The sequence below is a fragment of the Lepeophtheirus salmonis genome, chromosome 10 (genome assembly GCF_016086655.4).
Source record: "Lepeophtheirus salmonis chromosome 10, UVic_Lsal_1.4, whole genome shotgun sequence".
Lineage (NCBI taxonomy): Eukaryota > Metazoa > Arthropoda > Copepoda > Siphonostomatoida > Caligidae > Lepeophtheirus > Lepeophtheirus salmonis.
In genome coordinates this window covers 3,449,660-3,462,421 of record NC_052140.2, presented here as the reverse complement: position 1 = coordinate 3,462,421, position 12,762 = coordinate 3,449,660, and the positions used below count along the sequence as shown (strand labels likewise).

At 33.5% G+C, this 12,762-nt stretch overlaps 1 protein-coding gene and 1 long non-coding RNA gene across 2 annotated transcripts; both read right to left on the bottom strand.

Annotated features, from left to right (window-relative positions):
• Positions 1-2,754: 2,754 nt before the first annotated feature.
• Positions 2,755-3,658, bottom strand: LOC121125522 (SET domain-containing protein SmydA-8-like). Its single transcript, XM_040720723.1, has 2 exons — positions 3,300-3,658; positions 2,755-3,202 (listed from the first exon to the last, which is right to left on the bottom strand). Exons 1-2 carry the CDS (start codon positions 3,656-3,658, stop codon positions 2,755-2,757), a joined length of 807 nt encoding a protein of 268 aa, XP_040576657.1.
• Positions 3,659-8,731: 5,073 nt separating this feature from the next.
• On the bottom strand, positions 8,732-9,308 carry LOC139906474 (uncharacterized). Its single transcript, XR_011782017.1, has 2 exons — positions 9,133-9,308; positions 8,732-9,065 (listed from the first exon to the last, which is right to left on the bottom strand). It is a non-coding gene; the product is annotated as an uncharacterized lncRNA (long non-coding RNA).
• Between the last annotated feature and the right edge of the window lie 3,454 nt (positions 9,309-12,762).

The window sequence follows — 12,762 nt, the reverse complement described above, 5'->3', positions numbered from 1 at the left end:
TTCCAGCAGTCGGTACAAATACATCAAATTAAAAATTCTAGCAATATTGAAGTCATAAACTATGATAAGTTGCATCTTTTCTCAAAATATTTCTGTCTTGCCCAGCAGTCGGTACGATGCATCAAATTAAAAATTCTAGTTTGCTCGATTACATGATAGCCTAATTTTGTATTTCTATTTAACTTGATTTTAATACAAAACATGATCTTTTTAAAATTAGTTTATTAAACAATTAAGTGATATTTCTTCAAAAAGGTGAATAACTTGAAATTTCCCCGAATATATTTTTTATTATAGATTCGTTATTTATTAGGAGGGGTAGTACTTACCAGTATTACTTGGAGTAATTAGGCGCTTGATAAACAGACACACTTTGCTTTTATGAAATAGAAGATCACTCCCAGAAAAATCTTCAATGTTATTCTCCCTTTTTCATGAGCACACATGCACGTAATTACTAAATACTTGGATGTTCCCTTCACAACCATAAAAAAAATATATATAACCCATTGAGAAAATTATAACACATTTTTCAGGTTGCAGAGATGCTAAAAACGTGTAGAAATTTATGTACACCCCTTTTTTTTATATAATGGGCTGAGTTTTAGCTACACGCACTCAAAAATAAATCTCCTCTAAATTCTAATTTATAATATTTTATTTTATATATACATTGTCGTTATCTTTTAGCTTTAATATGACAATGCAGGCCACAACTATACACGCTTTTAGTAAAAATGAGTTCTCCAAATGAATAAAAATATGTCTGCAATATAACAAATCATCACTGAACACGAGTATTTGGAGTGCAAGAGAAGGAAGGAACAAAATCAAAGAAGATGGAGTTTAGGTTTATTTTGAGAATGGTCCAAATGGAAGTGACCATGACAAAACTGTTGGAAAAGGTCAAATTCCATACATTGTCTTTAGTCGACTCCCTTCAATTTAAAAAATCTTTATTTTCCACGTTCTTTTAACTTAATTTGTAATTAATACTACGTTACTTATATTTTTGTGTTTTTCATCATTTTTTTAAGTTTAATAAAATATTATTATTGATTCATGTTGTATTTTTTAGTAGAGGAAACGGAACATTTTTGGTTTCTGACTCAATTATTCCAAGCTAGTTTAGTCCCTAAACTGCAATTTTTGTTTTAAAATATAGCAGGAAAAATTATACTATTTACTAGTTTCCCTCAAATTGCATTTGAATAATACCTGTGGTATGTAAGTTACATGGAATTTGATTTGTACATTTAAAATAATTGACTCCATGATATTTTTTGATGAATAAATATGTAGACTTTTTGTACGATGTTGAATGAATTATTAAGTTTTAATTTATTTTAAGAGATAAAGCTACAATAAGGTTAATATTTAAAAATAAAAAATTCTTCAGGGCACTGTTCTATGTAAAAGAGTCTTTAATCTTTTGAAGTTTTTAAGTATAGGAGAGAACCTGATAAATTCCTATAATTACGCATTCTTTCGATTATGGTAATTTTTTTTTTTTTTTTTTTGCGCCAAATTAAAAAAAAATATAGATCCACTTTAAAGAAGAGCTATTTGTCTACATTTAGACATTGAATATATTTTTTGTAGTTTTGTTCTCTTTCCACATTAGTTTTAATAAAAGTTTTTGAAATGCTCGCAGGGCCTTTTTTCAAATTTTTTAAAGAATACTATGCTTATCAGCTTTCATTTTTAAATCGTGGGAATTTTGAGACCTCTGAAAAAAACTATATTTGATAAACTATATCAAGGTATGATGTCGAGTCTTTTGTACCGCAGCCAATGATGGAGAGAGTGAGCTCAAGTACCCATTCGAGAGGTTTGAGTCGCACCATAGTCCATGGGTATATGTTAAAGTTAGAGACAACAGATCTCTATTCGGGTTCAAGTTTAGCCTTGATACACATTTGATAATGAGATTAAATTCTGTATTTAAATAAACATTGTGGCACTTGACCTGACTCCGAACTTTGCTGGCAAAAAACAAAGACAAATACAGACTTTCATTATAAAATAAAAGTTGTTTATAAATTGAAGATTCATCTTTTGAGCAATGTTTAATTATGATCAGACCAGATTCCTAGGACTTGGAATGGAAGATTTATTTTTTCGCTAATAAATTATTGATTTTTTTAAATAAAATTAGGATCAATTCTTCATATCTCAAAGTGTTTTTTAAGGATGTCGCTTCGAAAATGCACACAACAATAAAACCCAAAAAACTGATAGTGTATCATCAGTAATAAGATGTAATTAAGAAAAATTTTTACCTTAATAGATTTGACATTTGAAGAATTTAAAATATTTAAAATTTAATTAAATTTTTCAATTTTTTTGGGAAAAAATTTTGTTTTTGTTGATAGCTCTGAATTTTTGAAATTTTCCCCAAAAGTTTTATATTAAACATTTTATTACTAAAAATTTAATTTTTTGTGACCAGTATTGGATTTTTGAAATTTTTTGAGAATAATTGTGCAGTTTTGAAATTTTTTTACAAAAAGATTCCAAAAACCGAGTCTTATGTCTTGACAACAACAACAAAAAAAATGAGCTGAAGAAGATTTTGAGATATTAACCTCTGAAGTAAACTTATTAAGATTTTTTTTTTTTATGTAACATTAGTTTGATTTAAATTTAGTAAAACCAAGTATAAGGCCGCCACCCACATGACTATCAGCTGTGTATGTGCAAGTAGGATGTGTTTTTTTGTTTGTTTTTGCAGTTATCCCGAAGTGTTTGGCGTCAACTTTTACACTCACAAATAAACTTCCATCCACTCCAAATCAAATTCCTTCGTCGGGGTTGACCTTCAAGAACTGTCACATAGCGTGTAGAGATTTCTTCTCTAGACTTGATATCTCTATTTGCTTTCAGTCTCATTTGAAATGTTTTTGGATCAATGGTGGATCGTGAATTACAATAGCAATGGCTGTTCATTAGAGTGTAAGTAGGATATAGAGCATTTGCTCCATCCAACCCTATGGAAGAAAGATTACTAGCGTTAGTTCTTTTTATACCCATCATCTGATGTACGTCTTGATAAATTATATCCTTGGCCTCTAATTTGACCTGCATGACTTTGACCAGATCTTCCACAAATTTAGTTTTCTCCAAATCCTTAGTTTCACCACTGCTCAGTAAATTGAGTCTATTCCATATCACAGGATTATCCTTTCGAAGCATCCAGAACCTAAGTAAAAATACACATGCATATTCTAGTTTTTATACAATCCATCATCCATTTTAGAATATGTTTTGCTGTTGTTTGTATTTGGTTACACTCCGACTCATGATATCCTCCATTTAAATTGATGCATTCTAAGCATAAATAAAATCCACATTTACATAAGGATTTTTTCGAAACTTTATCCAGGGATTTGAAACATTCCAAACATAGAGGCTCAGTTTTTGTTGCTGGGCCAACAACAGAATCCTCATCAACCAAAATTGTTTCCCCTGCAGATATATCCCTTGTTGCTTCAAAATGCCGTCCTGATTTAGGGCTAACACAGATGGTATATGGTAAACAATGTCCATCATTCCGATGGGATTCAAAATTATTGTCTACACAAAAATATATTTCACAATAACTACATTGACGATTACATATTTCCTGACAAAGAAAACACAAGTTTTTAACTGTCATTTCTTATAACTCAGTCCCACTTCAAATTTAAATAATAGTAAGCCTTGATGTCTTTCCAACTTTACCTATTTCCTTTTTTTTTACCATACTCTTTCATCGTCCTTGCCGTCAGAAATTACTTTCTCTGCGAGAGGTAAAGTGCATTAAATAGCTATTCCTACAAGTCACTTTCATTTCACATGTACCGAGTGGAAACTTGAACATACATACACATGGAAAGAAGGGAAAAAAATGTAATTTTTTAATTATACATTTAATAAAAATCTTAATTTATCCTTTTCTGATACAAACGCAATATAAAATTAATTTATTATATCGCCTCATAGATGGCAACAAGCATCTGACAAAAAGAATCATAAGTATTGCGAATGAATTTTGGATCTATGGTATCCCACGACCTCATAGACAGATGCCTTTATGGATTCATCGTTCAGGTGACAAATGCTACAGACCCTTCTCTCACTTTACAGCTAGTAAGAAAAGTCAAGGGAATTTACATCAGGACTATATGGTAGACACATTATCTTGTCCCAGAAAGCGATATTGTTTCCTAAGAAGGTCTGAGTAATTTTTGCAGTGTGACCGAGCCTCATCATCCTGAAAGACGACGTTGCCGTCGGGGAAATTTGCCAGGACCAAGGGGAGTAGGTTGGTCTAGAAAACTTCAATATAAATGGCTGACTTGAGCATGTAACCTTCCGGAAACCATAGTATGGGTATCCTTAAGAGCATCCGCATTAATGATGTGATTTTATTCTGAGCCCCTCCTTCATCTCTATGATCTCGTTTTGGTATAATCTCTTCTTAACATTGCAGACAGTCTTACGAGCCAATCATGCCAGCCTGGCCATTTCTGTTAGACCAACATTAAAAAAGAGTTTATTCCCAAGCCCTCAATCTCGCTATGATGACATTTCTCGTCCAAATTAAAGAATTCAAATAGGAATGCTTATGATAATGACTACATATGCAATTACAAACAGTTATATTTTCCTCACACAGAACCTCTTAAATCAATATAATGCAAGGCTATAAGTTTCAAGATTCCACCCAGTAAGTAACGTAGTCCCCCTAAGTTATTTTTAATGCGAAAAAATAAAGTAGTTTTGTTTAAACTATTGTTTCATTTAGTAGTCAACCTATATATGGTGGCTGTCACTACAAAAACAATCTATAACAATTTTTTGCCAAATAAAGTTTATTTTGTATTTTTTTTAAATATACAATTGTCAATTTCTATATAAACAAATTATTCATATTAATCCTTTGGAAACGCTGTAAATTGCACTTCTCCTTTAAGTAGTTACAATAAAATAAAAAAACAATCTATTTTGACAAATTAAAAATGTTAAGCACAATATATTATCACCCTTGTTTACATGAATATGTATATTATTGCATGCGTTATAAGATAAATGACTCAATTTAATGTTGGTGATTAATTGTTGTATGATTATAATTTTTAGGTTGTCACAAAATTTGTATTATTTTTTAGCTATTCCATCCATTTGACATTCGTAAATATCCATCAAATTGCTAAATATAATTGTATCATTGAAAAATATCAATCAATATGAGTTTAGGGTTTTAACTAGAACTCATTTGTTAGTCAATAATAAAAAACATTTAACTTATTTATTTCTGATTAAAAATGTCATGAAATATATAATGCAATATGTGATTTTGGGAAGCAAATCAGTACCCATTAAATTTTTTAAAGATGTATGATATCATATAATGCCTACAAAATTGTTTTTTGTTGCTACCGTTGTATTCCTCAGTCCTCACATTAAAAAAAAAATCAAAGGAAAAACTTTGAAACAAAACATTTTAGGATCCAGAAAACCTCTCTTAAAAATGGCTAAAAACACATAGAAATGCTAAAGAAAGCAATTTCAAGACAAAAAGGTTTGCAAATAATCAGATTTTGCGTTTTAGGAGCATACTAATATGTACTAGCAATAAAATGTAGATTCAAATGAATATGAAGCATATGATTCAAAATATACTAGGGTTAATAAATGCAGTTGGAACAATCTGAAATTGCAATAGAACGATGATGGTCTTCGTCTCTTCATAAACCTTCTTTCTCAGATCCCACATAACCATTAAGGCTAATGTAGGGATCATTTTTGCGGTTAAAGACTGGATCCACTGTAAAGTTTTCTCATTGGAAAGTATGAGAATTCTGTCCCCATTGCTTTTCATGTTGTTCAAAATCTTCCTATATCGGATGTATCTGGCCTCCATATTGGCCATGGACAACATGGGACGGTGGTGTGGACCAAGGACTTCCCCCAATGTCCTTGACAATGTTGGCAGCAGTAGTCTTACCCATGTTGTTCATCTTGGCAATTGTTCTGATGCTCAGAAGAAGGTTTATCTTAATCTGGGCCCTGATCTTCTTCTTAGTGGCCTTGGTGGCCTTTAAGACAGGTCTCCTACTTCGAGGCTTGTCTTCAAGGCCTCCTCATGATCCTGCCAATGGTGCTGGCGGACATGCTGGTGGCCTCAGAGATCTCCTTGTGGCTGATTCCTGTACGAAGCAGAGCAGCTACTTCATGTGTTTTAGCCTCCATGTCAAAAACAATTATGAATTTCGAAATGTTATTGAACCAAACTAGTGTCTTAATATCCGGTGTTACATAGCTAACACAAAAATACCCGATGTTATGAAAGTTACTAAAATCAAAAATAACTAAATCAAGGACTTAAAATAAGTTCCTGCGATGAGTATTAAGTGTAGAGTTGTGTTGACACCAAAATTACTTATATTTGTTGGGTAAGAAAATTGATTTTTTTTCTCATAACTCACAAAAAAAATGTCGCCACTTGTTCTTTTGAAGTTAATGTTTATATAGGTAGATGTCATAGTCTATACCCAGCCCCATCCGTTAACGAATTTTTTGTTGGAATAAATAAGGAAATTGAAATTATGATTGAGATATATGAACCGCGCAAAATAAAAACACCAACCCTATGTAAAGAGAACATGGTACCCGATCAAGTACCATCTCTTATATCATAATCAATGTCGACAAAGACCAAAGAGACAACTCGAAATATACCAAATAGAAAAATAAATCTCCATAGCAACCCAATTAAAAGAGTATTGTTTAGAATATAACGTAAATACAAGTATCCTACATTATATATATAAGGTCGTGGTATTTTAGTCAACACTGATAACCAGGCATATGACGTCACGAACGGGATAAAAATCAAAATAAACTCCGTGATACTTCATACTTTATTTGACTGAGAATTAAATAAAGTACTTTCCAATATAATTATAAAACATCCGTTGGATCTAAATAATAATGGACTTGAATCTATATGGAGAGAAGGTAACCAACGATATGAAAGATATTTCGTTACAGTTTTACTATCAATAATTCATTATTTATGTGGAACCTCCTTAGTCCAGCCCAAAAAAAAATCGTCATAAAATATGTGCAATCTTCGGTTGCAAAAAACCTGATGGTATAATATACCATAATTTTCTAAAGAACATGGTTCGACAGAGGATTTGGAAGAATCTTTGCAAGAGGAAGGATACATTTAAAGCAGAAAATGCACAAGTGTGTAGTATGCACTTTAATTATAGAAGCTACAAGAGGGGCCTGGAACATGAGCTTCTTAATTTGACTCCCAGAAAAAATAAAAACAGATGCAGTACCAAATCTGCTACTTCTTATTCCACTATTCCTAAGCCTGAGGATCAATGTGATAAAAAGTTCTCGAAAATTTGCATGAATCAACATCCTTTCAAACTCCCGGCAGTGTCGATAATCAAGGTGAAGACCAAGTAGATTTTGTTTCACCTCGTTCCAGGAGGGAAATGAGGAGGCAGAACAAACAAATGGTAACCAATTTATTGATAAAGAAACCGAAGCAAAAGAATAAGGCTATTTGGATACAGACAGAACATTCCCTTTTTCTGGAAAATACTGATAATCTCAAAGCAGAATTAAAGAAAACGAAAGCAGATTTATGTAAACAAAAAGTCAGGGTAAACATTCTCACAAAGAAACTCGAGCGACTTGAAGCGAAGGAAAAGAAACAGTCCAAAATTGTAAGTAGTCTTCATGATAAATGTACTCCAGCTCAGACTAAGAGAGTTTCGACCCCTAATCAAAAATGGGTTCATTACTCAAAAGAAGATATTGTCCCTGCCTTGATAGTAAGATCAATGAGTCGACGTGCTTTTGAATATTTTAGACAAAAGAAAATCTTGCAAATGCCAAGCATTCAAACTCAAGAGAGATGGCTTCAAAATTTTAAAATGAATCCAGGATTTCAAGATCATCAATAGCATCAAAGTCCTTCAAGAAATGATCAAGACCCACACATTTCAATACAAGTTTTCTGTGCTATGCTTTGATGAATTGCAAATTAAGAAAAATATGATATTGACATGAAGACCCAAAAGATTTCTGGTTCTCACTCTAAAGTTCAAGTTGTTATGATGAGAGGATTAGTTGAGAAATGGAAACAGCCGATCTGGTTCCATTTTGCTACCACTATGACCAAGAAGCTGCTTGAGGATATCATAATCAAAATAGAACCCAATGGTTTTGAAAAAAGAGCAATTGTTTGTGATCTTGGGAACCACACGCTTCGTTCTGAACTTGGGATCGACAAATAAAACTTTTTCTTCATCAATCCATTTGATTCAAGCAGAGTTGTCATATTTTTCCTGATTCTCCTCATCTTCTCAAGCTCTGTAGGAATCATTTACTAGACAAAAGGTTTATGGTTCCAGCAGAGGATGGAACATGAGTCCCTCTTGTTAAGACTGATTTTGAAGGATTATTAATTAAAGATTCCGGAGAATTTAAAATTGTTTTAAGCTTAAACCTCTTCACATTTACTGCAAAGGAGGAGCGAGACAAGGAGTAAGATTGGCTGCACAAGTTTTGAGTAATACAGTAGCCAAAGCTTTCACCATTCATAGCCAAAGTAAAGAAGCAAGAGCCAAGGAAAACGCAGTAGAAATAATCAACAATTGGTTTGATGTAGTTAATAGTAGGCAAATTTATGACAAGGTCAAGCTCGGATGTGCATTGGGTATCGATTTTGAAGATCAATTTATTGCCTTGGATAAAATGGAATTTTTTTTGTATACATTTAAGGTCATTGGAAGGGGAAATAAGAGTGAATTGCCATGGCAGAGAGGTATGCGTGTTTCAATCAAATCAACTCGAGCCTTGTACCATGATTTGATTTCTAATGGTACTCTTTCTTTGATTTTGATGTCCAGAACTAATCAAAATTGCCTTGAAATTTTTTACCCGTTTGAGAAGTGCTGGCGGTGATGATGATCACCCTGGAGCCGTTGGAGCAATGAAAAGGACAAGAATTCTGGAAATTGGAAAAAATTGTGAAACTTTGGTGAGCAATCCGGCTGTTCAGATTGAAAAAGAATATGACATTTATAGAATTGAGGATGAAGAGAACACAAAGCAACTCACTGAAGACATCTTATATATCACAATTGGTGAAGAAAGCTGTTCAGAATTGGAATTTACGTTTGATATCCCTCATGAAGTTCACATGGATTTTTCACTAAACCATCAACTAGATCAGTTCAAACAATGGGATCTCAACTTTCACTGGGATCAGTTATGTATCGGGTTTTATTGCCCACAAGATGAAACTTTTATATCCGGATTTGGGGAAGAAGACAAGTGACATATATTTGAATGATCATGGACTGACAACATGGATACATCATTTGTCTGGAAGAGGACTGATGGTGCCATCTGATTATTTTTTAAAGATTGTGAAGTTTTCGACCAGAAGTTCAAGGAATTCCATTTATTTCTATTAGATCGTCATCCAAAAGTAATCGAACATTTTTATAAAGTTTTGGAAGATTGCCTTGGAGGCAAGTATGACAAGGCTGTTCTGAATCTCTTCGCCAAGACAAGGACAATGATACGAATAAGATACCACAATGTACAATTAGAATTTAATACTGGAGAGAGTGAAAAAATAAGAGGAAAAAAGCACATCGGCCAATTTCAAGTTTATTTATAATTTAACCAAATATTCAATATAATATTAATTATCACCAAATAGATTATTTTATATATGTTTAGTATATCCCTTATCTACGGCGAAACCCAATTCTTATTATTTCCTATGTTCTGCATTATAAATTTATCCTTCAATAAAAAGTGAAGCACATCTGCTGTTCATTATGTAATCTTTAGTATAATACAGAAGCCTCTAAATTTCATATTAGTGATATACTGATATATTGTTTATAGTAGATGGAACTGGGGAGCCGAGGAGGCCCAGGCCCTCCCAAGAATCTCATAGTAATATTTATTACTTGTTAGTATTAAGAAGCCAATAAAGGTGACACAGAAAATTTGAAATCCTTAAAACGGCTAGCAACCCCTTCCCAAAGAGAATCTTGCAATCTACCCCAGATTTTTTACTTCATTTCCCTAATATTTTTTAACTTATTGCACCTTTGTCATAATAGGACCTTGCTTGAAAAGTAGAAGATTGTCAAAGAAATAGAACAATAAATTATATAATTAGTACATTTAAACAATATAGCTTTATTCCGTCCGTGACGTCACAATTTATTTTTGTTTGCATAGAAATGCCCCGACTGTTATGTATGTAAATGCATATAGTACCCCTGACGCGGGAATATTAATAAAGTAATCTAGTTAGTGCTCATCTAACTTTAAGAGACTCAACATGGTGTCAGGTGTTTAATTTAAATAAAGAGACAATCACGAAGTATGACGGAAGAAGTGATGTGTACGTTAGCTCCAAGTGGGGCCTCACCCCATCCTTACCTTCACCTTCTCCAATGAAGCTGGGGAAGGAAATTGCCTACAATTGGGAGCAATTTAAAATCAGGTTGGAGATATACCTAAATTGCTTCCAGGATTTAACGGATTCGGTGAAGGCGTCAATCCTTCTTTCGGTAGTGGGAAGCAAGGTTTTGGAAATTTATCAAAATTTTGATCTACAAGGAGATCAGAAGTTTAATTATGAGGTTATAATGACGAAATTGGAAGCATATTGTAGCCCTAAAAGGAACGTTGTTTTCGATTCCTATTTGTTTTGGTCAGCGGAGAAAGGGGAACATGAGGAATGGAGCGATTATTTTACGAAAATCAAGGGCTATCCAAGCATTGCGAATTTGGAACTCAGAGAGATAGACATCTGAGAGACAAGTTGGTTTTTCGGTTCCCGATGCGCAGGAAAGCCTAAAGAAGAGCCTCCTTGAAAAACCCGACCTTAAATTGGACGTATGTTTGCGGGAATTGAGGTTGCATGAAAGGACCATGCGACAATTAATATCAATGAGGGAAAAGGTACAAACGGAGGAAGTTTGTAGCTTTAGAGGCTCTAGGAAACAGCAGAAATGGAAGGAGGATCAGGCAAAGATGATAAGATGCAAGTGGTGTGGATTTGCTGAAGAGCATAAACGCGAAGAATGTCCAGCTCAAAGATCAAAAGCAGTGTGTCGAAACTGCGAAGGAGTAGGACACTATGCAAGAGTTTGTCGTTCAAAGAGGGAAATGAGAAAAGCTGAAAAAAAAAAGAACCGGTGGTAGAAGATTTTGGAATGGAGGAAGAAATGGATAATTTCACCTTAGATTCACTCATTCTAAGTGAAAAAGAAGGGAGTGAATGTTATGTCAACATTTTAATTAATGGATACCCAGTACGGGCCAAAGTTGATACAGGGGCAAGTGTCACTGTACTTCCAGAGGAATTTATTAAAAAGTTAAAAATTGGGAGATTAGAAAAAGCAAGAGATGGAAGAGGACCGGACAATACAATCATTCCCATGAAAGGTCAAGGAAGAGCGTCGTTTCAAATTAAAAAAAAAAATGGGGGAATGTTATGTTTGGAAAAGTGAGGAAACCTCTTTTGGGGCTGATAGAAATAAAGTCTTTAGGCCTTTTAAAGGAAGGAAATGCTGACTCTTTGGAGTTCCCATCTATGCCAGGAGAGTATAAAATAGAATTAAAAGAAGATGTGGTTCCGTGGGCAGAAACAACTTCCAGAAGAGTACCTTTACCTTTATATTGTAAAGTTGAACAAGAAATAAAGAAATTAGAACTGTATGATATAATTGTTAAAGAGTTTGAACCAACAGAATGGTGCTCTCAATGGTGGTGGTCAAAAAGACTGAAGGGTTAGACTATGTGTCGACTATCAGAAATTAAATAAATACATACGAGTTCCAAAATTTCCTATATCGTCCTGTCAGAGTACAATTGCTCGTATAAAAGGGAAAATATTTTTCAAGTTAGACGCTGTTATGGGTTTCCATCATATAAATTAAATCATCAAAGTAGTAAAATGACAACCTTCATTACACCATTTGGGAGATATAGATTTAAACGTCTTCCTTTCGGCATCTCCAGTGGTCCAGAAGTATTTCAAGCCCGATTAACACAGATGTTAGATTCCGTCAAGGGTGTACACGTCCATATAGATGACATCCTTATAACAAGTGAGACAGACCAAGAACATGACGAGCGTTTGGGGAAGGTCATTGATATTATGAAAAAAATAATATTAGACTAAATAAGGAAAAGTGTGTGTTTAGAGTCAAGAAGATAAAGTTTTTGGGTTATATCATATCCAGTGAAGGTGTATTCCCTGATCCTGGAAGGATTGAAGAGGTTATAAATTACGTTAACAAGGGTTGGCCAAAGTATATAACGGATGTAGAAAATTTGTTGCGCCCATACTATCGTTACAGGGAGGATATATATATCTGGAAAGGTCTCATAATGTATAAAGAAAGAATAATAATCCTGTAGAATTAAGACGTGAAATTCTCGATAAACTACACGACGGACATTTAGGAATTGTTAAAACGAAAATGAGGACAAAGTCTTTACTGTATTTTGGCCTGGGATTGGAAGTCAAATTGAACAACTAATAGACTCATGTTCAAAATGCTCAGAATATGGAATGACTAAGAAAATGCCTCTAATTAGAAGCAAGTGGCCTTTGGGACCTTGGAAGATGGTTGCAACAGATCTATTTACATACGATCAAAAATACTACGTTATAGTAGTAGACTACTATAGCAGATTTATTGAAGTTACGGA